Below are 25,853 nucleotides of genomic sequence, written 5' to 3'. Positions count from 1 at the left end.
CAAATATACCCTGATACCGATACCTTTTTCCTGGAGAACCCTACCAATTCTCTGGGTGACGGTTGTAGTGCGTTGTCGCTAAAGTACATCTTTTTGAAGGTTGAGTAGAACAAGACATCGGCGCTGCTTTCTGGATCGAGCAAGACCTTTTTATTGTTAACTCTCCCATGTGGACTGAGATGACGACAGGATCGTCTAAGTTCGTACAGGTTGTTTTGAAATTGGCCGCGCTGAAGTCGATGCGGGAGGTCGGAACCGACGTTTGTCGTACCGGACGAGATCCTTCAATCGTCATCATTGCTCGATAGCTTCTTTTCCTTGCTGAAGTGGTATTCCCGCCGCCAGCGAAGCCTCCTGAAATGTAATTTATTATCCCCTTGGATGGGGGTGTTATGACTTGTTTTTGCTTGCTTTCTCTTTCTACTTCTCTTTCTGTGTCGCGTTGCTTTCTTGACGAGATATATTTGTCTAAAAGTTCTTGTCTCGCCAATCTTTCCAGCAGATCTTTTGCCACCACACACTCGTCTGTTGTATGGCCGAACTTTTGGTGGAAAGCACAGTGCTTGCTTCTATCCACATACTTTTGATCTTGGTATGACTCTGCTCTGATAGGTGGTTTGATCAGTTTATTGTGCAGAATTTTCTTGATTATGTCCTCCCTTTTTGTGTTGAATTTTGTGTACGAGTCAAACTTCGGCGCTAGTTTGAATGGTTTTCTGGGGTCTTTACTTATAGGCCGGTGCGGCCTTTCCTCTTCTCTCTTGGTCGGCCTTTCGCTTCTTCTGGCCTCCCTAAGCTCTTCAATTTCAATTTAGCTCTGGGCTTTTTTTGGAACTCCTCCAACGTTTTCGGTTTTGCCACTGCTATTGCTTCCGGAAATTTTCCGGGGCGGAGTCCGCTTTTGATGGCGTGCAGCTGCACTTCGGAGTTAAGATCGTGGATTTGCATAGCTGCTTCTGTGAACCGTGTCATGTACTCCTTTAAGCTTTCATGTTGTCCCTATTTGATCGTGCTGAGATAGTCTGAGTCTCGCACATAGATTTTGGATGCTGCAAAATGATTTATAAATAATTTGGCAAACTCTTCAAAACTTGATATAGATCCTGCAGGTAAGTTAGAAAACCATAATAAAGCAGCTCCATCTAAGAATGTTGGAAAAGATCGGGACAAGATGGGATTGGAGTCACTATTGAGAAACATCATTGATTCAAATTTTGTAACATGGATTTTAGGATCTTCGATCACCTCACTACAAGAAAAAAGGCTTGTCGGCACCCTTTTTTCTTGCCACGCTTTTAAAGCGTGCCCAAAAGTGGTCTATGGGCACGCTTTTGCGAGGGTGGCCACTGATTTGTGATTTGGCCATGCTTGAAAAGCGTGGCCATAGAGAGAAATCGGCACGCTTTTATGAGGGTGGCCACTTATTTAAAATTTGGCCACGCTTTTTTATCGCCACCCTTAAAAAGCGTGACCATAGAGGGAAATTGGCACGCTTTTGAAACGTGGCAAAATGATTTCGTTATCGTTACATTTTAAAGCGTGGCCGTTTCCTCTAAATCTTTTGGCACGCTTTATAAGCGTGGCCACAAAGTTCAAAAAAAAAAAAAAGATTCCACCCCTCTTAGTTCGAAACAAATAGTTTACACAACAAACCCCCTAAGGCCCTGACAACACTTCTTCCTTTCTTCGAAACACACCCTCCTCTTCTTTGAAACAATGCCTTAAAAGCGAAAACCTTAACACAGAGCTCATCACCCTAACGGCGGCGGCGCTCTTCACCTAACATAGAGCTCATCGCCGGTGCTCTCACTCTCTCCCCTAATAACACTCGTTGGTCAACCTCGTTCCAACCCTCTCTAGCAATCCCTCCGTAGGTGCCACCTCTGCCGGTGTTCCCTGCATCGGCGCTCCTTCCGTCTCTCCTGTAAACACCTATCCCTCCTGCGGCGGTGACTCACTCTGGTAAGGCCTCCCTCGGCGCTCACTCTCTGTCGCAAACCCTCCGTCGACGCTCTCTCTCGCAAACCCTCAATCGTCACTCCTCCCTCCATGGTTTGGCACCCGCCGCGTTGCCGTCTCCCTCTCTGAAGTCGTCGCACCGCCGTCTCCACCTCCGTCACTCGTCGCACCTCCGTCAGCCACGTTCAGCGTTCGCAGCACCGTGGTAAATTATCTGTTCAAGATTTTTCTTGATCTGATTATTTGTTTTTGAACTTGATTTTTTGTTTTGATTTTCTTGGTTCTTCATTTTTTTCTGATTTTTCTAAATTTATATTTTTTGCTCTAATCTGATACTTGGTTTAGGGTTTTTTTTCTTCTAAACTTCTTGACATTTGGTTCTGTTCTGGAAGGCTAAAAGATATCAATTATTTCTTCAGGAATTGAAACAACAAGGAATACAAGAAGAAAGGCTGCAGCTGCTTGTTAATGTTATTGGGGCTTTTAGGCCTGGAGTGTTGACAGGATTGGTTGGAGTAAGCAGGGCTGGAAAAACCACGCTAATGGATGTCTTGGCTGGAAGAAAAACTGGAGGTGTTGTAAAGGTAAAGATTTTCTCCCTTCATTTTTTGTTATCGTTATTATTTTAAAAAAAATTGAATGTGGAATATGCTAGAAAAATCGGCATGTTATCTTGATGAATATGCAATGTTTTGCAAGAATTAACATCTTTTTGTTTGAAGTCTAACCCCTGCTATTTTGATTTTTTTTTACTAGGTTCTTCTACAGCTAGATTCGTGATTTTTAAAATTCTGCAGCTTCTAATTTTGTAATTTCTAGTGTTTTTATTTTGGAGAATTTGTTTTTTTAACTATATTCATGTGATTTTTTAACTACCATGGAGAACTGAGACAGTAGCAAAATGCATGTATATATGGATTTTCAATTAGTTCTGTGAATTTTTGGGGGTTCGGGGATTTTATTTTTGGGTTTTCTAATTTTTTGGGTTTCTGTTTCTTGCTTTAGTATGTTTTTTGATTTTACAATTTGTCTATGATTTTGTTTCATTATAATCTTGCTTAGCTATATGAGTAATCATTATGTCATACTAGTATATAAGTCTTGTACTCAATTATTTCACATTTTTAAACTTTTCAATTCTCATCTCTTTTCTCAATTGCAATAAATTTCTCCTTTTGTGTTGTATACTGATCTTATCAATAATACTTTAAACTTGAATTGATGCGTTGCTACTCTTCAAAATTATCTTCTCTTCCAGTTTATTTTTCTGTGAATATAATGTGCCTATATCAGTAAGTAGAATGTTTATCTGAGATATCGAATCGGCTAATTTAGAGAATCATTTTTTTCTGTTACTTTTAGTTTGTTCTTCGATATCTCTTTTCTGGATTTGCTGTGATTCTAATTCTAGTGCAAGTTTCCTACCTTTTTTCACACTACTTTGGGTTACTTTTAGTTTGTTCTTCGATCTAAACCAATTCAATTGTATATTTTTTTTGCAACAATATAAATTGCTTCTGTTATTTAAATAAGTGCAGCTGCTCTGCTGGCCGTGCTGGGAAACCTACTGTTAGATGGACTAAGGTTCACACATTTTCTTAGCTGATGAATTTTTGTTTCTGATATCGTTTCTTTCTTTATTAATCCTTTATTTTTGGGGAGATTTTAGATACAAATCTGGTTTGAGGATAGGCTCGAAGACTTACCAGATGACCCTAATAATGAATTGATGATTCCTGAAGACCCTGAATGTAATAAGGAAGGTGAGCTCTCTTGAATGCCTAAGGTTATTAGCGTAGCTTGTGCTTGTGCTTTGCTCGAGCAGTGCCTATCACTGCTTCTTAAGTATGCTGTAGCCAATGTAGTTTCTGTTAAGATATTTTTTTCACTATTTTATTGCTTTAAAATGTCTCATAAAAACTGAAATTTGGTTAGTTGCAGTGGAAATGGATTGTGACTTAAAGCAAGCTTTAACTAAAATGTTAGTGATTTGAACACTGGATTTATTTGCTTTAGGGAAGACTTTGTCTGATAATTATGGCTATTCAGTTCTGTTCCGTTATGTTCTGTTCTAACATTTGTTGCTTAAGTTTGAAGATATTTTTTGTTTGTTTCTTGATCCTCACTTCTGTTTCCCTTCTTTTTTTGGTTTAATTTAATGTATTTAGTTGCTTTCCTTTGCATACTTTGTCTTTTGAATATATTCTCTGCTCTCTCTTTAACTGAATGGTTCTATTTTAAGTTTTTTGAAACCACAAATTGCTTTGTCATTCTTTGTTATTTTGTGTTCTTTCTAATTGGAATTTAGTTAACTAACTAAGCACCTTTTTCTCTTGTTTAGTTCAAAATGTTCTCTCTTCTATTGTTCAGTTAATCATTACTTTTACTATGCCTTGTTAATCATTACTTTTTCTAGGGTGGTAATTCAATTTGAAGATAAATGTTCTGTTTAAAACAGTAGAGACCAGATTAAAAGCTTTTAAATTGCTAATGCTAACATTATGGGATTGCTAATGCTAATGCTAACATTATGGGATTGCATGTCCCATTTTGTTTCATATCTGGTTCTCCCCTTGGTCTCTTCGTCTCTGTTTCTCTGTCCCTTTTTTTCTTTTTTCTTTTCTGCTTTGCAGCTCTAATTTTCTACAATTGTTGCTTCACATATTCTTGTTTATTGTGGCATTAATGAAAGAAGTTCTCCATCTAATACCTTGCTCTCAATAATACGGGATTTCCTGTTTGACAAAACAAATTTATTCTTTTAATGCACTGTGGTTTTTAGTTTCTAGTTTTTTCTGTTTAGTCAATCTTATTTGTAACTAAAGAGGTTGACCTTTCTGTTCTTCTTTGCAATTCTTATGGCTTGACTTCCTGGATCTTGCATGTCTTCTTTTGGTTGTCTAATCTTTCTTGGTTATTCTTAAGATTCCATATATAAAATTTATCATGTTTTGAACAAAGTGAGCATATCATGGCTGATGTATGTTGCTGGTTATTATGCTCACAAATTATGAAAGTCTCAGTCTTGAAATTGATTACATCTTTTTTATGTTTTGCCCCTTTAAAACCTTTTTTAAAGAGTTGAAAGTAATTTACAAGTTTTAATTATGCAATGTAGGATTCAATCGCAAATGGAATCCCTTTGGAAGATTTTGGACATGGTCATCCTGATCCTAATCTGAGGTGAGTTTAGCTCTTTATTTTATAAAATTGTCTTTTCACCCGAGATAAATATATTTGATGGATTGTTCATTGGATAGATATGCAAAGGATCTTGTCAACATTTTGTATGCTGAAAATGGTCCTGATTTTGGAGCTCCATTACTATAAATATATCTTGAAATTATTAGAATTCTGAAAAACAATGTTGACCATTTAGAATGGTAACATCTATGTGTTCTCCAAGAAAAGAAAAATTATTGTGTATCTTTTGTTTACAGGACTGTTTTAGCTTGGCTTTCTATTATTGCGCACCGCAACAAAGACAAGAAGGCAGGGGAGAAACTGATCTCTTTGGCTGATGTTGTGAAGGAACACTGGGCAACTTATGGATTCTTTTCTAGATATGACTGAGGTAGGTGTCATCATGGTTGCAATTGAAGTTTCATTTGTAACATGATCTTGGCATTTCAGTTTTATCTTTTGATTTTCTTTGTAAAATGAGCATGGTTAAGTGTAATGGTTTATTTTACACATCCATCTCCTTCATGTAGGAATGTGAATCTGAAGGTGCCAATAAAATGGTAGCATATCTACGAGAGACTGCATCAAAGAGCAAGATTGACGATAAGTTCTAATGATAATTTTGATAGTTCTAATGATCTCCTAAGTTCTAACGGTGAACTTATTTTGTCCTAATTCAATTATTAGTTTTGTTAAAGTATTGTAATTTTTTAATTACAATTTTAGCATGTAAATAATTCATGTAAATCAATAAAAAATCAATTTTTTATACATTCTAATTTTCTCTTTTTTATTTAATTTGACAAAGGAATAGGCCACGCTTTGAAAACGTGGCAAAAGATTTTAGCTGGCAAGCCACGCTTTTGAGGTGTGTTATGGGCACCCTTCAAAAGCGTGGTGATATGTACATTTTTTGGTACGCTTTTAAAGCGTAGCTATAGGTTAATAGATATGGCCATGCTTTTTAAGCGTGCCAACAGATGAAAGCGTGCCAATAGAAAAAACGTGCCGATAGATCCATAAAAGCGTGGCGATAGAGCAACCGGCACGCTGGCGGACGTGACCCTTTTAAAAGCGTGCCGATAGCTCAAAAAGCGTGGCGAAAAGCTATCAGCACGCTTTTTTACACTTTTCGGTACGCTTTTAAAGCGTGGCAGAAAGCTTATTTTCTTGTAGTGCCTTGTACGGTATTAGGGTCATTGGAAGTGTAAAATTTTTAGGTATTTTAAAGCTCATTATTTCTTCCGAAAAGGGATTAGTCCATCGTCTTGCTGTTTTGGGGTTAGTTTCCCCGTCTTTGCATTTGATTCCGACTGATGCTCCTCAAGCTTATCAGTATTTGCTTTCTTGTTGGTCTTCTGTTCGTCATTGTTCTGCATTGCCGCCAATAGTTCGGCCATTTGCTGGTTTTCCACGAGCAAGGCGGCATTCGCGGCTAACAGATCAACGTTGGTCGGATTGGTCGAGGGAGTTATTGAATGGTCCGTCATGGTTCAGTTCCTGAAAGGAAAGAAAACACAAGGCCAATGTAATATTGTTAGCTCGAAAAAACTAGAAGGTGAGGCTTTTGGGCCCCACGGTGGGCGCCAGATGTTCGTGCAAGGATACTCGTTTCCGTGCTATACGTCGGGCTCCAGGTGTTACTGGTGAGATAACCGGGTCTGCAACGGGGAACACCTTGCTTGAATACGGACCGAGCGGGGTACCTACAAAAAGCACTCCGACGCTCAAGTTAGTAAAGAATATTTTTCAATATACAAGTTTGGGAATGAAGTGCTAGTGTGTGTAGTCTAGATGCCCTTGGTGATTTCAGCAGTTGCCGTTTTATAGACTTTTTGGTTGAATCCGTTTAATGATTTATTAGAGTAAATCTCGGTTTGAGCCGAGATTCTTGGGTGGTTATTGTTATCGTGTTTATCCGCTGCTTACCTGCTTCTTTAACGTAGCTGACGTGGCCGAGATATAGATATAGGGTGTAGGTTCCGATTTTGTAGAGTGCAGTACATATTCTATATCCAATTAAATTGGTTCATTGGTTGTATCGATTGGCAAAGTGACCAATTTATGAGAAGTTGTTCCGTTATCTTTTTCTTCAAATTATAGTTGCCTAGTTCAACAAAGAAAAAGTAGAGGGCCAATTCTATGGTACTTATCAATTATTGTTTAACTTTTATTTAATTTATTTTTTGTGGTAAGTTTTAATTTGTTTAAAAAAATTATTTTTATATCTTTTAAATTAAATATTAAATTTTAACTTTTTTTTGTAGTAAATAAGCACCACTCTTTATACACCATAACATTTACCAAAATAAAAACTATCTAACATTTAAAATCAGATTATCCTAAGCATCATTCAGAATTTCAGACTCACTTATTATTCTTTAATTTAGTTATTTTAAGGTGAATTCTATAATATTTTTATTATGTTGCTTAAATTGTTTAGTTTCTTTTTTAAAATAAAAAATTAAAATAAAAAATAAATTATATAAAATTTATTAAATATTATTTATTTATTTTTTTAATAACTTAAGTATAAAATAATAGATATCATAACATTTAGCTTATAAAGGTGAGTCAGAAAATTACATCCTTATCAGGTGAGCTCCATTTCAAAATTTACCTTTATTTTAATCTCTTCTTGGTATAACTGATTTTAGGTATTTCAGTTCGCTAATTATATTCGTATAATAAAATTAACTATCAAAATATTTATATGTAAATATATATAATTTAATTTATTTTTATTATATATTTATATTTTAATATTTATTTTATATTAATAACTAATTTTAATGTAGATGTGCTATAATTTCTAACTATATAATACTTATTACTTAGCTAGTAACATGCATATCTCAGCTTACGGAGATAAAAACGAAAAGGATTTAATATTTTTCGTTCACATTTTTCTTTATTTATTCCCAAATGCAAATCGTAGGTAGGAAAAACAGAAGAAAAAAAAAAGAAAAGAAAAAGAAAATCCTAAGTTGAATAGAAAACTTCAAGCATCAACAATGTCTTCAGTATCAGCAGAGGCCAAAACAAATTGGGGTTCTTCAATTTCAAGTCCACAAGTCCCATCGATGGCATTGCTCTTTCCCAATGCTTTCAACGCCAAATGAGCTGCCTTCTGCCCTGATATCATCATTGCTCCGAATGTTGGACCCTGCAAAAGAAATTCATATTCATATTCCATGCATGCATTCTCATTTCTCAATAATAATAATAATAATAATAATAATAATAATAATAATAATAATAATAGTGAAATTACCATTCTGGGGGCACCATCAATCTCAGCAACTTCCATGCCGGTGACAATCATGCCAGGCACAATCTCCCTGGTGAGCCTAACAATGGCATCCTCCGCGGTGTTCATGTCAAGGGCCTTCATTCCGGGCACGCTGTCAATCATGCCGATGCTCTTCAGCCTCTTAACCCCGGTGGCGCCGAAAGGCCCGTCGTGCCCGCACGAGCTCACCACAACCTTGGCCTCCATCACGTTCGGGTCCATGCACGACTGTGTGTCATGGTTCATCGACACCAGAGCCCAGTTTGTGACAACTCCACCAACTCTCCCTCCTTTCACAATCAGATCCTCCGCCGCCACGGCGTTGAACAGCTTCACGTTGGGCCTCGCCAGCAGCTTGCTCATGATGGTGGAAGTGAACAGCGCCGCGTGCTTTATGACAACGTAGTCCTCTTGCTCGTCGTATGCCACCTCCAACTCGTCCAGGAAGCGGTGGGCGGGCTTGCGAACCACCATGGCGGAGAAGAGCTGGCCGCCGAGCCAGGCCCCACCGCCGGGGCTGACGGATTGCTCGATGATGGCGACGCGGATGGAGGGGTTCTTGCTGAGCTCATACGCACAGGAGAGGCCAGCGGAGCCGGCACCAACCACGATGACGTCGGTGTCTGCGTAGGTGATCATGTCGGTCATGTAGCGGCGGGTCATCTCGCGTGCGACGATGGACTCCTTGATGGGTTGGAACTTGAAGGATTGGAGGTCGTAAGGGGGTGTGGCCATGGACATGGAGATTGTTTGGCTCTGCTGCTGTTGGGATTTGATGGGAGTGACTCTGGAAGTGGCGACCGGTGTGCCGTGGAAGGCGGAGGCCTTGATGAGGTTTGAGGAGAGGGCGGTGGTGGTGGCCATGGCTGCCATTGGAAGGGAATTAATTAATTAAGAATAGTGGTAAGAAGAAGACGACGATGGACACTGAGACGAAGGAGTGTTGGGAGCTGGTGGGGTTTATATGGAGAAATGGGAGTGGCGGTGGGGTCAGTGAATGAGTGAAATATCAAATATCTGAATGGAAAAATCTAGCAAGCAGTCTATGCTTTTTGATTTTTGAGTGATCAAGATAGAATTTGAACGGTTGGAAAGCTTCTATGTTTCCGTATCTGCTCTCCCTCTCTACTTTTTTCGGATATTTTCTTATGTTTTTCAAATCAAATTTCATCACTCTTAATTTCGATATTATGTTTCCTGTCTTGCGGATTTTCTTTTTATTTTTTTTTTTGTGACAGGATTTTCTTTTTATTTGTGGAGTGTAAAATTATTTTGTATACTTGATTTTTAAAAAACTTTGTTGTTTGTAGGATTTTTTATTTTAATAAATAAAATAAATATAAAAATCACTGAAATAAATAATTTTAAAAATATTTACCAAAATAAATATCATTCTCTTATTTCGTTTAGACGATAAATGAGATAATTTTGTCCATTAAATAATACGGTTATTTAAATTATATTTTAAATTTTTTATTTATTCTCATGCAACAAATAAAATTTTTATGTATTCTCATATAACAAACAAAATTTCAAATTTTTAAACGAAATAATTAAATATAATTTTTGAAATTTTAAATTTATAAAATTTTGTTTGTTATATAGGAGTAAATAAAAATTTATTTGTTACTTAAAATTGCAGTACATAAAAATTTGAAATATAATTTAAAAAAAATTTAATGGAGATGGATTGATTGGTTTAATGATTCTATTAATAGTTAATATAAAATAACCGTATTAATAGAATACTGAACAGTTTAAAAGTTTAACGGTGCACTTATAAATATGTTAACTTATAAATATATTAATGTATTTTCAAAGTAAACTTGTTAACATAATAAATAGATCGTCCATCTTCTCTCTTATTTAAAATAAATGGTTTATCTTTTTTATTATTTGAAATATTCTATTTTTAAGAATTTAATTAAATTAAAAATATTAATATTTTTATTATTTTTAAAAATTATATTAAATTATTTATAAATATATATATCTTATTTACACAATAACATCTGTATCGTTTACACTATAAACATACATGCAAAATTCATATCTGTGCAGCAATAAGGTTCCCACATAATAAAATCATTATTTATATCTTTATGCAGGGCAAGCTCCAAGCTATAGTGCATGTATACATCTGTATACTTAGTGATTAATTATAATTTTAATTAAGTTTAGTAACTAATTAGTAAGGCTCCTTATATTTATAAAATTCGAATATTCCACACACAATCCCTCTGCTTCCCCTTTGTTTTTTTTTTTTTTCTAATTTTTGGCCGAATGGTTAAAGAACTGTATAGCTCCTTTTGGTATATTCTTAACTGTATATACTTTTCCATTCTTTTATTTTGGTGTTTTTTTCCACTCTTTGTTTGGAGACCCTGGCCCAACATGTGAAGCTAGTAGCCCATAAATATTATTACAAAAATGGATATCAACTATTAAAATCTCATGACAGCTGTGGGATTTGAACCCACGCCCTTTCGGACCAGAGCCTAAATCTGGCGCCTTAGACCACTCGGCCAAACTGTCAGATGACATAAAGTTTCCTACTTAAAAGATTTACCAAAATTTTTATCCTTTTAACCCACTTGGCAATACTCTTGTCCTTGCTTCTCATTTACACGCTTTGAATAACAAAGCCTTTCCACGGGAATCTCATATTCAAAATCAAACAATTAATACAAACTCACTATGAAAGGAAAGCATTGTAATTGCCTGGGTATTGGGTAATTGACAGTTGCATTACAGAGACTAGTACCTTATAGGCTTACACATGCTCGAGTAATTTTTATAGAAAGCATTCTCGTCAAGAGATCCTGCTTTATTATTAGTTTGTGAAAGATACCTAGCATGTTGTCACATGCATCCTCTCGTTTTGAACAAATGCTTATTCCCCATGCCATTTTCTGCATTTTTTTTTTATCGGGCCAGGTGTGTAGGCTGGTAGCATGTTGGTCATCCTTATTTTCGTTGATCAATAATCATTATCATAAACTAAAGTAGGTTTTGTTTCTCACTGCTTTAATTTCCCGTAATAACCGTTGTTTGATGGATTAATTATGCACCGGTTTGGGAAACAATATCCATTTAAAGTTAGTAGCAAATAGCGATTATAGATACGCAATATCTCTTTTGCTTTTGACTCCTATCAATAAAGCATATTGTTATTAACCAAGGCTTAAATATCGCAAAAGTAGATTGAGCGGGACTTTAATTTATAATGTTAGATAAAAACAAAATTTATTTGTATTTAACTTGTGAGTTGTGAATGCAAGAGTTATATTTTGAAGTGTTCTTAGATGATCATTGAAACGATGTTTCAGAATTCAAATGATATCTTATTAACTGCAACACGTTAGAATGGGTATTCTAATTCTAGTAGCAAGGTTAAGTTTGCAAGTAATAACTTTAGACTTACTTAGGACATCACGTTTCATTAGTGTTTGCGTGATCCATTTATAAATTAATTTTCCCTCTGCACCAATTTGCTATTACCTATTAGTATTTAGTATTAGTATATAACATGTTGAAGACCAAAGAAAGTGTGGTCACGTTCTTCCTCGTAATGAAAGGACCCACCTCTACATCCATGGTGGTGCTAGCCTAGAAAAACCACTGCAATGCAGCCTGGCCACTGGTCCCACATTCATTTTAAATTAGCTATTATTCCAGGTTGCATTATTGTATTTTCCACTGACCAATATGCCCTTGTCGGTTATCAATCTCCAGTTACTTAGTTACTCATATTGAGTAACATCAGTTTCTAAAAATTTTGTTTCTAATAATTCAGAGACTAATTGGTTCAGAATTAAAATTTGTTAGGAGATTAGGGTTTCAGTTTCAAACCTTGTTTTTAAATTATAAATAAATTCTCTTCAAATTACCCAAAGAAGGACATGGTATAGTGATAGAGAAGTTCTAGTTTTAACATATGGCATGGTAACGGTATGGGCAGTGGAGGGGTGAGGAAAATGCATGGAGGGGCAGTTTGGTACATTGAGCCCTGGGTCCAAAAAGAGGTGAGGAAGCATATGAGAATACATAATACATAATACATAATACATAATAATACAACTGGATGTGGCCGAAATCATGTTCATATTCTGATCATTAAATGAACATCCCCATCTCGGTTTGAGGGATCAAGCAAGCACGAACCTAAGCTCCATTCATTCTCCTGTGCGTCCAAAATACATGGTGAGAATGGAAGCAAAAGCTTCATCATCATTGGGCGTGATCCTTCTTCTCGTAGTCATAGCTGAAGCAGCTGTGTCCAAAGGATCCTTTGAAGATAATTTCAGCATAATGTGGTCTGAAGACCATTTTAGTACCTCCAAGGATGGGCAGATCTGGTATCTCTCACTTGACAAAGACACAGGTAATACCAAATGCTAATACTATTCAATGCTCTTATTCATTATTATTGTAACTTTGAAGCATTGGGTTTGAATTGGTAGGATGTGGATTTCAAACAAAGCAGCGATACAGATTCGGGTGGTTCAGTATGAAGCTGAAATTGGTGGCAGGTGACTCTGCTGGAGTTGTCACAGCTTACTATGTAAGTGTATGATGAAAGGAGGATAGATAATGTGTTATATTTATTATATGGTATGATATAATATGATTGGTGGCAGATGTGCTCGGAGAACGGGGCAGGGCCAGAAAGAGATGAGCTGGACTTTGAGTTCTTGGGGAACAGAACAGGGCAGCCGTTCTTGATTCAGACAAATGTATACAAGAATGGAACTGGAGGCCGTGAGATGAGGCACATGCTTTGGTTCGATCCAACTGAGGACTACCACACCTATTCGATTCTCTGGAACAACCACCAAATTGTGTAAGTTCATTCTTTGAGTATACAATACAAATTTCAATTGAGAAGAGGTCACTGAGGTTCAAAACGAATTGCAAAACAGGTTTTTCGTGGATAGAGTGCCCATAAGGGTGTTCAAGAACAATGGGAAGGAAAACAATTTCTTCCCGAATGAGAAGCCCATGTACTTGTTCTCGAGCATATGGAACGCAGATGACTGGGCCACAAGAGGAGGACTGGAGAAGACGAACTGGAAACTAGCACCCTTTGTGTCATCATACAAGGACTTCAGCGTCGACGGCTGCCAATGGAAAGATCCATATCCTGCATGTGTATCAACCACCACCGACAATTGGTGGGATCAATACTCTGCCTGGCACCTCTCCGATGATCAGAAGAAGGATTATGCTTGGGTTCGGAGGAACCTCGTCATCTATGACTACTGCAACGATTCTGAACGCTATCCAACCCTTCCAGAAGAGTGTTCTTTGAGCCCCTGGGATTAATTCCTTTTACACTTCCTTTTTTTGCGCGTAATGTATGTGCACCCACTTCGTATGCCATCGGCATTTAAGAGATTATATTCATTCATTCAGTTCGTTATCATAGCTGAATAAGAAAAATGCTAAATCTCTTTTCATCAGCTGGCTCCATAGTTAGAAATAAAGATTAGTCGCTAAATAAACAATTTCAACCCATTTCATTTGCTCAAGTCTGGAAACTAGAACCCGCTTTTTCACCTCTGAAACTAACATGCACCAGAGCACTGTTTGCACATGCAATACTGATTCATAACGCCTATTTTCTTAACATCAATTCTCTAACCCAATCATTGAGCATTGAGAAATGGTAAACTACGACTGTCTTAGCAATCAATCGAAGCATGCCTTCACATGGTTTTATGCAAGTAGTATGACAAAAAATTTAAAGAAAGAAGGGAACAGCAATGCAGCAATGCCTTTCCCAAAATCGATAGGCCTTGTCTTCCCTGAGACGTCAACCAAACCGATGCTCGGCTTAATATCCTAAATGAATTTAAACATCCATAGCCATCAACCATCCATATTTAACATCATCATATGACCAAGTATAATTCAACAATCTACAGCAACAAAAGCCCTTTCGAGCCACAATTCAAATATACAAACACAAACTACATAATAGAATCAACACAGCATAAACCAAGGTACCAACTTTTATAAAGGTAAAACATACAGTGCAATTAAAAACAGTAGTATTTTTTTAATAACAATCAAAAGATAAATAACGAAATTTATTTAAAGGGCCACTGAGGACCCAGACCCATTCAACAAGTTCAGAAATTTAGAAACATAATATTGAGGAAAAACAAATTGCAATTCATCCACTTAAAATCCACCACGGAGACGAAGCACAAGGTGAAGAGTGGACTCCTTCTGAATATTGTAATCAGCAAGGGTCCTTCCATCTTCCAACTGCTTCCCGGCGAAGATCAACCTCTGCTGGTCCGGGGGAATCCCCTCCTTGTCCTGAATCTTGGCTTTGACATTGTCAATGGTGTCGGAGCTCTCCACCTCAAGGGTAATGGTCTTCCCAGTCAAAGTCTTAACAAAAATCTGCATGCCTCCCCTGAGACGGAGGACAAGATGAAGGGTGGACTCCTTCTGGATATTGTAGTCGGCCAAGGTGCGCCCATCTTCAAGCTGCTTTCCAGCAAAGATCAACCTCTGCTGGTCCGGGGGGATACCTTCCTTGTCTTGGATCTTAGCTTTGACATTATCAATGGTGTCAGAGCTCTCCACCTCAAGAGTGATAGTTTTCCCGGTGAGGGTCTTCACGAAAATCTGCATACCACCACGGAGACGCAAGACAAGATGGAGGGTAGACTCCTTTTGGATGTTGTAGTCTGCAAGAGTACGGCCATCCTCGAGCTGCTTACCGGCGAAGATCAATCTCTGCTGGTCCGGGGGAATGCCCTCCTTGTCTTGGATTTTGGCCTTCACATTATCGATTGTGTCAGAGCTCTCCACCTCAAGGGTAATTGTCTTTCCGGTAAGGGTCTTAACAAAGATCTGCATGCCACCACGTAGACGAAGTACAAGATGAAGGGTTGACTCCTTCTGGATGTTGTAGTCTGCCAAGGTGCGGCCGTCCTCAAGCTGCTTCCCGGCGAAGATCAACCTCTGCTGGTCCGGTGGAATACCCTCCTTATCCTGGATTTTAGCCTTGACGTTGTCAATGGTGTCGGAGCTTTCAACCTCGAGGGTGATGGTCTTGCCGGTGAGGGTCTTAACGAAGATCTGCATACCACCACGGAGACGGAGAACGAGGTGGAGGGTGGATTCCTTCTGGATGTTGTAGTCGGCCAAGGTGCGGCCGTCCTCGAGTTGCTTTCCGGCGAAGATCAGACGTTGCTGATCCGGTGGGATCCCTTCCTTATCTTGAATTTTTGCCTTGACGTTATCGATGGTGTCGGAACTCTCGACCTCGAGAGTGATGGTCTTTCCAGTGAGGGTCTTCACGAAGATTTGCATCTGCATCATCGTTAACAACAATTAAATAAGAAACTAGTTAAGGAAACATCCATTAAAATTCGCATCGTCATAAACAGATGAATCAGGATCAACAACGGATAAAAAAAAAAAACCTATAACCAAAATTGGTACAATTGATCTCAGATTTTTTCAGAAAATTTACGATCCGAAACAAAGGCCTTCGATCTTTCAGAGAACAACTAAAAATTGCAGTATAAAAGCGTGATCAAAACCGATCAGATTTAACAATTAAATATCATAAATCATTGCAGTATAAACAGATCTAGAGAAAATTTCCGAGGAACGAGGCAACAAAAGACATAACATAACGAATCTAAAACCGATCATATTGGCGCTTAAGAAGAAATGCCAAAACCCTACAGATGTAACTAAAGGGAACCAGAATCAAAAGCAAAGAGAAAGAGGAGGAAGGTACCTTGAAGGATTTCGGACAAACAGAGAGAGAATGAAAATGAGAATTTGAGAATGAAAATGAGAATTGTGAAGAAACAATAGGGTCTGGACGTTCCTTTATAGCATAAAGAGGTGTCCGCCTTATTCACGCAACAGAAAGAGGGTGACCGATTACCTTATCAGTTTGTGACACGTGTACGGTTGAGGTGTCAATTGACACTATAGACACGGCAATGTTTGGCCAGACGTGAAGGGTTGGAAATTGGAAGGCGTTGGTTGGAGTTAAGGCACCTCAGACCTCCCCATCACAAACAAACAACAAGCCACGCAAACGCTCTTCTCGTATTGACCGCCACGGCGTTATTATCTTTTTTTTTGTGGTAATAGATGTTATTATTATCTTATTATTATAGGTGGATCCTTAACATAATACTTGGGCCCACACAAGTTGTAGTAATTGGCAAGTGGGCTGAGAAAGGGGTATACCAAATCAAAAATCAAAATAAAAAAATAGCAAGTGGGCTTTTATAGATTTTATTATCACGGTGGGATCCACTGTCCATTAATCGGCAGCTGAGGCTGCAAAGAAAGATTCTATTTTTCATTTGGTGCATAATTCTTTTTACAAAATTAAAGATGTTGGCGTGTTGCTCTCTCTACTCTCTATATCTCTCTAGAGGATTATTAATCAGGAACACAAAACCGGCATTTAGTTTTCAAGCTTATCCACAATTGCACATTATTATCTATTATCTTATTACAACAATGCTAGGGAACCAACTCTATATAAGCCAAGAATCAGCCAACTGATAAATCAGAAGCACCGGTGACTTTAATCGGATGTTGCTAATGATAGGCATACGGATGTTTCTTTTTCTTGTAAATTGGATGGTTTTGGATATGATTTTTATGTTTCATGTGTTACGCATTAATAAAACATAATTAATTATATAGAACCAACTAATGAATGATCAAAAGATCTGTTCCGTGATTATCTCCTAACACTAACGTATCTTCCCTCATGTTTTGAACGTGATCAACAATAATTTAACAAACAAATTAAATTATAAATTAATAAAACTAATTATAATTAATTATGTTGTTCCATTCTTGACTGATTATTAGTTGGTTCCATATACTTTTCCATCTTATTATGATCTAACTTGGAAGAAACGGATCGGATAATCAACTGGAAAGAACATTGAGTGAATCCACTTTGTTTCTTTTTTATTTTTAAAGTCGTTTATCACCAAAAAATAATTTGGAGGAAAAAATTGAGAAATACTATATTATAACTCGTGGTATTTCAGCATCTTATATTAACTTTAAAAAAAATTATTTAGAGTAAAAAAAATTGTGTAAATTATAAGTTTTTTTTTTCAAAGTTAAAAATAAAACTCAAACCAAAAACACTTAAATAAAAATAAAAAAAATATATCATTTAAATTATAACTCATTAATAAAAATTATAAACTTTTAATTCAATTGAATGATCAAAATAGAATATTTCAAATTTTACCAACTATTAAAAGGTACTATTAAATTGAAAATTTTCTCCCACAACTATCAAATTGGTAATGCGACTTAGCATTGACTAGTCAAAGTCAACAGAAATGTAAGTTTAATGTTCAATTTTTCACTGACTTATAATGTGAATAGGAATCACTCACATAAAGACACTTAAAAACGTATTTTTTTTTAAAGATATTCTTTTAATAATTAAAATTTAATCTATATAATTGATCAAACTATATTATTTTTGTCAAAATTAGACGAAATAAATCGATTTAACCGAAAAATCGATAAACCAAATCTTGAACCAATTTAAATAATAGTTTTTATAAAAATGACTATAATACCCTTATTAAAAAAATGACTTAAAATATTTCTATTATATATTTTAAAAACTCTAAATCCTAATCTTTCTCTTCTCTCTATGCCATTATTGAATTAGAATTTAAAAATTTTAAAATTAATATATATAATAAAAATATTTTAGTCATTTTTTATAATAAGAATATTATAGTCATTTTCTATAAAAAGAATATTCATTTAGATCGATTCAAGATTTGATTTATCGATTTTTCAGTCAAATCAGTTTGTTTGGTCTAATTTTGACAAAAATAACACAATTTGATCAATTATATAAGTTAAATTTTAATTATTAAAAAATATCTTTAAAAAAATGTTTTAAGCATTTTTATGTAAGTGACTCCCATGTGAACAAATTAAACTTGATAAATATTCACTCTTTTGTACCCCCGGGGAGAGAAACCCGAAGAGAGAAAGAGCTAAGGCGTTATTTTAGCTAAATCATAAATCATTAAGAATATTCCCCTGGCAACTCCCATCGATAAAGTTCCCACATAATTTTCTAGTACTTAGTTATCTAACCTTTGATCACTTTCAAGTAATTACAATTTAAAATTGTATTGAACCCTTTTTTTCTTTTAGGTGATAGATATTGAACAATAAACACTACTAATGAAAAGAGAGAAAAAATGAAAAATGAGAGACCTTTGTCATAGATAACTCAATGCTGGCATGGTGCTAAGGAGGAAAGTGAATGGTACTATGTACATTTAGAGCAGAGCAGCAACAGCAAGTAGCAAGCTCACGTGCGTGGCCAAACTTGGCCATATACATCTTTCTTACTATATCGCCGATCCCAGGACCAGGGAACATCTGCATGAGAGAACAATAATTAGAAGACATACATAACAACTTCTTTTTAACATGTGATGTGAGAAATACTGACCTTGTGAGGAATAAGGTTGGGGAGGGAGCTCGTAAGGAACAGGTAACGGAATGGTCAGTTGAGATGTTGAGTGTGTTTGCTCCCTTCTCAGCCCACTTAGGCTAACTAGTTTTGCTTTCTTCACTTCATATTTATCCTGTAATTCTTAAATGTCAGCATCGGAGTTCTTTTCCCTTCCTAGCACCAAACCATATCAAATAAGCTACCTCAGTTTGTGTAACATTACTGGTACATGAAAATCCACCACCACCCCTTTTAAGCATCGTTGGTAGAAAGAGCACTCCCAACTGAAATGAAACGAGATCAACTATACAAATATTCGGGATTCTTTCTTGTGTCTGACAAATGACAAGGATACGTACCTCGTATGAGCGAATCATGAACTGAGTGTTATTCTTCTGAAGAGTTCCCCAGGCAGCTTTGCTAAGATTTGCTGAAGTCAACAAGAACCAACTATTTGGGAAGAAGGGAGTTTCACAAGTAAGCACGACTTAGCACTGCAGTAAATGATATAAGCATCAACGTATTCAAACAAACAAAAGAGAAATTGAACCGCATAGAGTTGGTCCTGTGAAGCTCTTACGCTAGATTCTGACCACTGTAACGAGTGAAAGTCTTTATATGGGGCATAGCACGGCTGAAACATAGAAAAAGCACAAGAATAACTATTATAATTTGTGAGGCACAAATGTACATCTTCTCGAATAAAAAATTTAGGCATAGTCAGAATCAACAAGTTGGACTTTTTGTGGGGCTTTAAAAACTAGAGCCAAGAGGCTTGGGAGGACGGGGGTTTCTAAATAATACTTTCTATTGAGAAGGAAACAGATCATGCCACAAGCGGTAAAGCAAAATTTTCCATATATAATTGATCACGGTTTTCTTTACAAGGGTTGCAGAGGTAATTATTATAGTCTGAGAGAGTTACATCAATAGGTAAACATTTCAATTAAATTAGAAGGCTACAAGAGCTTTAATACAACAAAAACAACAAAAATTTCATTCCACCAGGTTGAGTCGGTTACAAGGATTAAATGGCAGTATAATGTTTGATCATGAGTCAGGTGTTTATATTAAAGAGCCATGGCCCTATAGTTTTTTCTAGGTCTCCTCCACCAGACCACCACTAGCTATTGAACCACTTCTGGTTGATCTTATTCTTATTGTGGGACCTCCTTGGGTATTCTCTACTTATGTTCATACCATTTAAAGCATGAATCCACTATCTCTACACAATAAGTGTTACTCCGTCTCGTCCTCTAGTGTCTCATTCCTAATCCTATCTTGTCTATGGCTTAGGATCTAAAGTTTAATGAAGAAGAAAAGTTAATATCAACTAGCCCAGGTGTAAATTGCATTGTATGATAAATTATATTTACCTTCGGCCAGTATGGTCTGCTTTCCATTTTGCCCAATACTTTTTGAGAAATGCTTTCTCCACATTTTTAAAAGGACTTGGAATTGCATTTCCAGCAGCATAGCCCTGAGAACAAACAAAAGGCAATGAAGCTGTCTGGAAAGAGCACTTAAAGATTCAATTATGAGACAAACTTAAAATCCACGCATTAAAAATTGAAAATAAAATAAAGCCCTCTGCATTAAAATTTGACTATATTTCAAATCAAATCAACTTGTCACATGACAAATACCCCTACTGAGGTGACAGATTTAGACAGAAAACGATACGGATTATTCTAAGAAACAAAAAGCAATAGTTTAGACAGTTTTAGGCAGTTAGGAATCGGATGAAACAGTTGTTTAGGCTTCCGAAAGTCTGTCTGGGATTTTAGAGTGAAGTTTAAGGGAGAGGAAAAAACACGCTCTAGAATCAATGTGACTCCTAGTCAATTGGACTCTTGATTCACTTGACCAAGAATTCCATTGAATAGATATATTTTCTCAATTATTCTCTGTTTATCTGTTCCACCAAACATTCTATAATAAAACCTTCAAATCACCATGAAAAGAAAATTTATATTTCAGAAAATATAGATTCAGCCTTAAAATTACAGCACCTCTAAAGAACATCTGACATCTTCTACAGTAGGCCAGATTATTTGAGGCTCCCCAAGACCAAGAGGTGTTTTATCTTCTGATAAACCAGCAGACATTGATGATGTCAACTCAGCCATCCATTTCTCATCTAGAGAACCAAGGGAGGAGAACTGCAGTAGATAAGGTTAAGAAAATCAAGAAAACTCTGAAATGTGAATATTAATACTGCAGTTTTCCAAACTCTAACAAAATGAGATATGCTAGATTGAGTGAAAGAAAATAGAATTTAATGCAGCCTACACCCTAATAGTACCTGATAAATGAGTGGAGATTTTTTAAAATCATCGTCAAAAGTACACTCTTGGAGCAAAGAACGCAGTTTCATATGTCCCCACTTTTTCATGCCAGCACCAGAATGATATCCAGGTACAGATGCAATTAACCTAACCTGAAAATGTACCAACATAAATCAGTGTACTTGACTATCTATTCAACTTTATGATATGAGATGATTAGTACTAAGTAATAACCTTTAAAGCTACATCAAATAAATTTAAGAAAAATGAATGGAAAACAAACCATTGCATCACTATAATCAAACTTCTTGAAGAAAGATGGACATATACTGAAGTTTCCAAGGGAAGGAAGCTTAACAGAGAATTCTGGCCACTGCAACACCAAATACATTGCGATACGCACATTATGGATGATATCAAAGAAACAACACTCATGACAATACCAAATTCATTAACAACATCGATGTTTTCTGCTAGTGAATATTTAACTTCCATAAGCCATATAAGTAGTCTGAAAAGCAACGAGTTTTCCAAATAAGCTAAGTTGAAAAACTCCAATGGCTACAGTGAAATTTCTAGAAGACAGTAAATGATAATAATTAATCAAAATCAAAGAGAATTTTTTGTTCTCTTTTTTCCAAAATATGAAGTAAAAATGGCATCGTGGATTTTTTGTAGAACAGAATATGATCAAATAAAATTTTTATCAAAATGTCAAGTAATTTCATGGAGCAACCAAGTGGTTCTTTAATTGCTATGAAATTTTAATTTTTCAGTAAAGGTATCAATTCTACTACATCAATTGATCAGGACAATTTTTCAGATGAGACTATCTTTCAGTAATAGCAGTATAATATAAATAAGTACCTTCAGCATACTGAGATATTCAACCAGGTCATTTTCAAATACAGATCCCTTGCTTAGACTGTTTTGATCTTTCCATGGAAAATCTTGCATCCACAAACCTTGGGTTTTATTATTCCAATCTACATATATTAAGTTCGCTGTATGCACAATCACCCTTATCCCATGAGGATATACAAGAAACATGGCCTTTGAATGATGTGTCCCAAATGAAATTGGCAATGGTGGTTTGTGCAGAATCCAGTTGGTAGGTTTACTTCTCTAAATCACAGACGAGCCAAGTTAATATCTCATTTAAACATTCTTACAGATTCATCTTACAAATGGGTAATATAATTTCGATCTGAGACAAACCTTCAAATAATCAACCCTCCCATCACTCTCGCCATGAATAACTAACACATGGGGGACTTTCAAAAGCGCAGGACATGCTACACAGAGAAAACATAGAAAGCGAGAAACTTACAAAAATGAGATTAACGTGAAACCACTTCATTCAAAACGTACTCATGCGTTCACAAATTTTGGAATTCTGCTCCAGCCAATAGTGGTGCATAATAAAGAGATTATCATAAGTTAATAACTTAATATGCAAAATAAAATAATATAGTTTTCCTTCAAAAGGTATAAAAGAGACAGAGCATACCATGAGCTGAATCATTGGTGCCACACACGCTATAGACTATAAAGAGGCATGGAATTATATATATGCATGCAACGGAGAAAAGTGATGATACAGTTATTACTGGACAAAAAAGGACCAACCTCTCAATGTGTTAAATTTGGAGTGCAGTTTCAAGAACAAATGAAAGTCAGACAGCAAACAAGGCAAATTGGCAACACAAAGGGCAAGGAAAACACAAAGAGGTCCCGCAAATAACTCACCCGGAACCAACCAGTCAAGGTCTACCATGTAGTTGGAAAGGATGGCAACTAGAATATCCCCCTATCAATGGAAAGCATTGAAATTTATCAATAAGTAGTTCCAAATTTTTTGCCAGCTAACTATAATTATGTAATTGTGGTTCAATATATAGGTGTTTTCATGCACAAATACTCTTGAACCAGTGATTGAGAGTGTCAACACTGCCCTGCAGTAGTCAATTCATTATTTTATTACCTGAATAACATCATCTGTTGCAACACAAGAAGTATTTGCCCAAGGTGGTAGCTGCTGCACACGCAAAAGTCGAAAAGTGGAAGGTATTTTTTCAGAAGGGATATGGAAATTGCGAATAGCCTCTGCATTACTGTGTTCACCGGATTGAGAATGACCAGGCTTGCGTGCCGCTGCATTTCTTCCTTGCTCCTGACTGCAAGTCCCGTTCCCATCCTGAAAATCCACTCAACATAAAAGGAATTATTTCAACATCCCTAAAAAGAGAAAACTGATCGATTACTAGTTAATGGAAATCAATATTCTTATATGATCATGAAGAAAGTAGTGAAAACCTGCGAAAGGCTGTGGGAAGCTTCCTTGTTTGTGGTGCCAGTGCCAGCTGAAGGTGTATTATCAGTTTTGGTGGCACCCGAAACTTCATATTTGAAAAGATGGTGTCCGGGAATGAGCTCAAGTATATCACCATCAGAAATGGCAGCTTTCTCCTGAGAATTGAGCTTCCTTCTTTTGTTCCCGGAGTTAACAACGACTGGATTCGTACCCTCCTGCGTCAGCAACACGAACATGAAAAAAAAATGACGAATCCATGAAAGAAAAGTTAGTAGGAATAAGGAATACCACAAGCAGATGAGCAGATCCGTCGGAAGAAGCAGTTAAAGTGATGTGGTTACGGCTAAGCCTCTTGTCGGGAAGAGGAAGAGGAATGTTGGCGCGGCCAATGAGGTTAGTGCCATGGGAGATGGGTAACTTGGGAACTGAAGGGTTTTCCTCCAAATTATGATTCAGGGGAACCAAGTATCCAACCTCAGTCTTAGGGTGAGAAAGAGACATCAACGAAGCTGGCAACAGCATTTGGCCGATAAACCCTCAATCACTCAATAGACTTAGTATTGGCAGTGCAGGGCCGTCGTTGATCCCAACCCAGAACGCCTCGTCGTTCCTGTAAAACACTTTTTTGTAATCAAAAAACATTTTAAAAGTTTGAATGCATTAAGTTGTTAGAATTTTTTATTTCTAAGCATGACAATTTTAATAGTAAAAATAAAAATATTAAAAAAATAAAAAATTTTAAAAAAAATATAATTTATATTATTTTTTATTTAAAAAATATTTTAATATATTAAATAATTAAATAAATATTTTTATATTATTATATTTAAACATAATTGTTAAATAAAAATTATTTTTATATGAAATATTTAAATATAAAATTTAAGATTATAAAAATAAAATTAATTAATAAATCGATTGAATAACTAATTTAGTAATCCAACTGTAGTTAAACCGTGATCAAATTTAATTAAATATAATAAAATTATTAAAAAAAGTAAAATACAATAAAAAATTTAAATATTTATATTCAAAGAGAAGATTTATATAATAATAAAATTCAAAATCTTATAATTGTACGTAATAATTTATCTATATTTTATCGTTATTATTCACAAATTTGAATTCAAATATTAAAATTTATAAATTTTTTTTATTGTTTCAAGTTACAACACTCACAAAGTTAGCGGGTGAGGCGAGCAGCTACAACACAACAACATCCAAATCAAAACAAAACAACATTCCCAAAATAAATTAAACAAACTAATTCAAACTAAGCCATAACAAAACCACCGAAAAGAGAGATGGCATGTAGCCTCATCAATAACACATCATCGTATATACTAGCGTAATCACATATGCAGTTACACGAAATCTATTGTCAAAATTTTTAAATAAAAAATATTAAAATATAACTAAAATATCTTAAATAAAATTATATATTATATTAATATTCAGATAATAAAAAAACTATCACATTAGATGTATAATAATAATTCATAAAATTACATGTTTTTCTAACTATCAAGTGATAGTGATAAAATTTATCATAATGAATGATTTTTAGAGGCCAGCATATAATTTTACAAGAATTAAGACAAAAAATATTTATATGTATACCAAAGATTTTTTCAACCATTTCATTCACTCAAAAACAAAAACTGATTAAAAAAAAAATTTTTAACCCTTAATAAATTTGTCAAAAAATAACAACCATTAAATGCATGAAGTCAACATACTTTTTAATCAGATACAAACAATCAAATAAAAAAACGTCTTAAGCATTCTAATTTATATATGTTTTATTTTTTTGTTCATGTAATATATATTCTTTTATGTTGATTTTCTTAACCACAATGGCTCTTTAAATCTGTTGATAGTATAGACAAAAAAAAAACAAAAAAAATAAAGTAAATATGGCCAAGCTTATAACTGTGTTTTTTTTTTATTAAAATAAACAGTAAGAACTCAAATTAATCTTTAATTGTATAAAAAATTTAAAAATTTTAAATATTACATAATATTAAGTTTATATTTATTTTTATTTTAAATACTTGTATTTTAAATTTCTTGATAAAATATCTATTTAAGTTTATGTTTATTTTTTCTTCATGCATAATAGGAAGAATGAGTTTTTATTAATACTTAAGTAAAAAGAAAAAGTAAGTTCTAAAATTAAAAAATATGATAGGAATACTTCAAAAATAAATTACTATTTAGATTGTGATGTTAATAAAAAAACAATAAAATTTTTTTATGATACGGATTTCATAGTTTTGTTTTATATTATTAATTTATTGATTGATTTAA

General features: G+C 35.4%; 4 protein-coding genes and 1 non-coding gene across 8 annotated transcripts; 1 reads left to right on the top strand and 4 right to left on the bottom strand.

The window, feature by feature from the left end:
• Positions 1–8,033: 8,033 nt before the first annotated feature.
• On the bottom strand, positions 8,034–9,612 carry LOC112801227 (thiamine thiazole synthase 2, chloroplastic). Its single transcript, XM_025843848.3, has 2 exons — positions 8,417–9,612; positions 8,034–8,308 (listed from the first exon to the last, which is right to left on the bottom strand). Exons 1-2 carry the CDS (start codon positions 9,305–9,307, stop codon positions 8,144–8,146), a joined length of 1,056 nt encoding a protein of 351 aa, XP_025699633.1. The 5' UTR covers positions 9,308–9,612; the 3' UTR covers positions 8,034–8,143.
• A 1,277-nt stretch (positions 9,613–10,889) lies between these two features.
• TRNAL-UAG (transfer RNA leucine (anticodon UAG)) lies at positions 10,890–10,969 on the bottom strand. The gene has a single exon. It is a non-coding gene; the product is annotated as a tRNA-Leu (tRNA).
• Positions 10,970–11,963: 994 nt separating this feature from the next.
• Positions 11,964–13,896, top strand: LOC112801226 (probable xyloglucan endotransglucosylase/hydrolase protein 8). The gene is made up of 4 exons (XM_025843846.3): positions 11,964–12,818; positions 12,898–12,998; positions 13,075–13,277; positions 13,357–13,896. The coding sequence occupies exons 1-4, from the start codon at positions 12,635–12,637 to the stop codon at positions 13,757–13,759; spliced, it is 891 nt and encodes a 296-aa protein (XP_025699631.1). The 5' UTR covers positions 11,964–12,634; the 3' UTR covers positions 13,760–13,896.
• A 534-nt stretch (positions 13,897–14,430) lies between these two features.
• LOC112801225 (polyubiquitin) lies at positions 14,431–17,534 on the bottom strand. Of its 2 annotated transcripts, XM_025843845.3 has the most exons (2): positions 16,203–17,534; positions 14,431–15,766 (listed from the first exon to the last, which is right to left on the bottom strand). In XM_025843845.3, the coding sequence occupies exon 2, from the start codon at positions 15,764–15,766 to the stop codon at positions 14,621–14,623; it is 1,146 nt and encodes a 381-aa protein (XP_025699630.1). In that variant the 5' UTR covers positions 16,203–17,534; the 3' UTR covers positions 14,431–14,620. The 2 variants fall into 2 exon arrangements, with proteins under 2 accessions (XP_025699630.1, XP_072092425.1); XM_072236324.1 differs by lacking the exon at positions 16,203–17,534 and having other exon boundaries at positions 14,431–15,772.
• Positions 17,535–18,482: 948 nt separating this feature from the next.
• On the bottom strand, positions 18,483–24,215 carry LOC112801224 (tyrosyl-DNA phosphodiesterase 1). 3 transcript variants are annotated; one of them, XR_003201802.3, is made up of 15 exons: positions 23,832–24,215; positions 23,546–23,758; positions 23,214–23,426; positions 22,979–23,039; positions 22,448–22,524; positions 22,097–22,354; positions 21,513–21,602; positions 21,247–21,381; positions 20,954–21,103; positions 20,318–20,421; positions 19,522–19,575; positions 19,301–19,435; positions 19,145–19,225; positions 18,939–19,074; positions 18,483–18,865 (listed from the first exon to the last, which is right to left on the bottom strand). XR_003201802.3 is itself a non-coding variant. In XM_025843843.3 (15 exons), the coding sequence occupies exons 1-15, from the start codon at positions 24,063–24,065 to the stop codon at positions 18,795–18,797; spliced, it is 1,968 nt and encodes a 655-aa protein (XP_025699628.1). In that variant the 5' UTR covers positions 24,066–24,215; the 3' UTR covers positions 18,483–18,794. The 3 variants fall into 3 exon arrangements, 2 of the variants coding, with proteins under 2 accessions (XP_025699628.1, XP_025699629.1); XM_025843843.3 differs by having other exon boundaries at positions 19,301–19,391; XM_025843844.3 differs by lacking the exons at positions 18,483–18,865; positions 18,939–19,074; positions 19,145–19,225 and having other exon boundaries at positions 19,301–19,391; positions 19,492–19,575.
• Positions 24,216–25,853: the final 1,638 nt, after the last annotated feature.

Source organism: Arachis hypogaea, chromosome 5 (assembly GCF_003086295.3).
Source record: "Arachis hypogaea cultivar Tifrunner chromosome 5, arahy.Tifrunner.gnm2.J5K5, whole genome shotgun sequence".
NCBI lineage: Eukaryota > Viridiplantae > Streptophyta > Magnoliopsida > Fabales > Fabaceae > Arachis > Arachis hypogaea.
The sequence above is the reverse complement of the archived record's forward strand: the minus strand, read 5'-3'. Positions and strand labels throughout refer to the sequence as shown.

What these genes read in the sequence shown, in the direction of transcription:
- LOC112801226 (XM_025843846.3), top strand. Translation starts at nt 12,635, where the DNA reads ATGGTGAGAATGGAAGCAAAAGCTTCATCATCATTGGGCGTGATCCTT. An exon ending in CTCACTTGACAAAGACACAG is followed by an intron (nt 12,819 to 12,897) that starts GTAATACCAAAT and finishes TTGAATTGGTAG; the next exon opens with GATGTGGATTTCAAACAAAG. An exon ending in GAGTTGTCACAGCTTACTAT is followed by an intron (nt 12,999 to 13,074) that starts GTAAGTGTATGA and finishes GATTGGTGGCAG; the next exon opens with ATGTGCTCGGAGAACGGGGC.
- LOC112801224 (XM_025843843.3), bottom strand. Translation starts at nt 24,065, where the DNA reads ATGCTGTTGCCAGCTTCGTTGATGTCTCTTTCTCACCCTAAGACTGAG. An exon ending in AATATCTCAGTATGCTGAAG is followed by an intron (nt 21,603 to 22,096) that starts GTACTTATTTAT and finishes TTGGTGTTGCAG; the next exon opens with TGGCCAGAATTCTCTGTTAA. An exon ending in TCATGATTCGCTCATACGAG is followed by an intron (nt 19,226 to 19,300) that starts GTACGTATCCTT and finishes GTTTCATTTCAG; the next exon opens with TTGGGAGTGCTCTTTCTACC.
- LOC112801225 (XM_072236324.1), bottom strand. Translation starts at nt 15,772, where the DNA reads ATGCAGATGCAAATCTTCGTGAAGACCCTCACTGGAAAGACCATCACT.
- LOC112801227 (XM_025843848.3), bottom strand. Translation starts at nt 9,307, where the DNA reads ATGGCAGCCATGGCCACCACCACCGCCCTCTCCTCAAACCTCATCAAG. An exon ending in TTGATGGTGCCCCCAGAATG is followed by an intron (nt 8,309 to 8,416) that starts GTAATTTCACTA and finishes TTTCTTTTGCAG; the next exon opens with GGTCCAACATTCGGAGCAAT.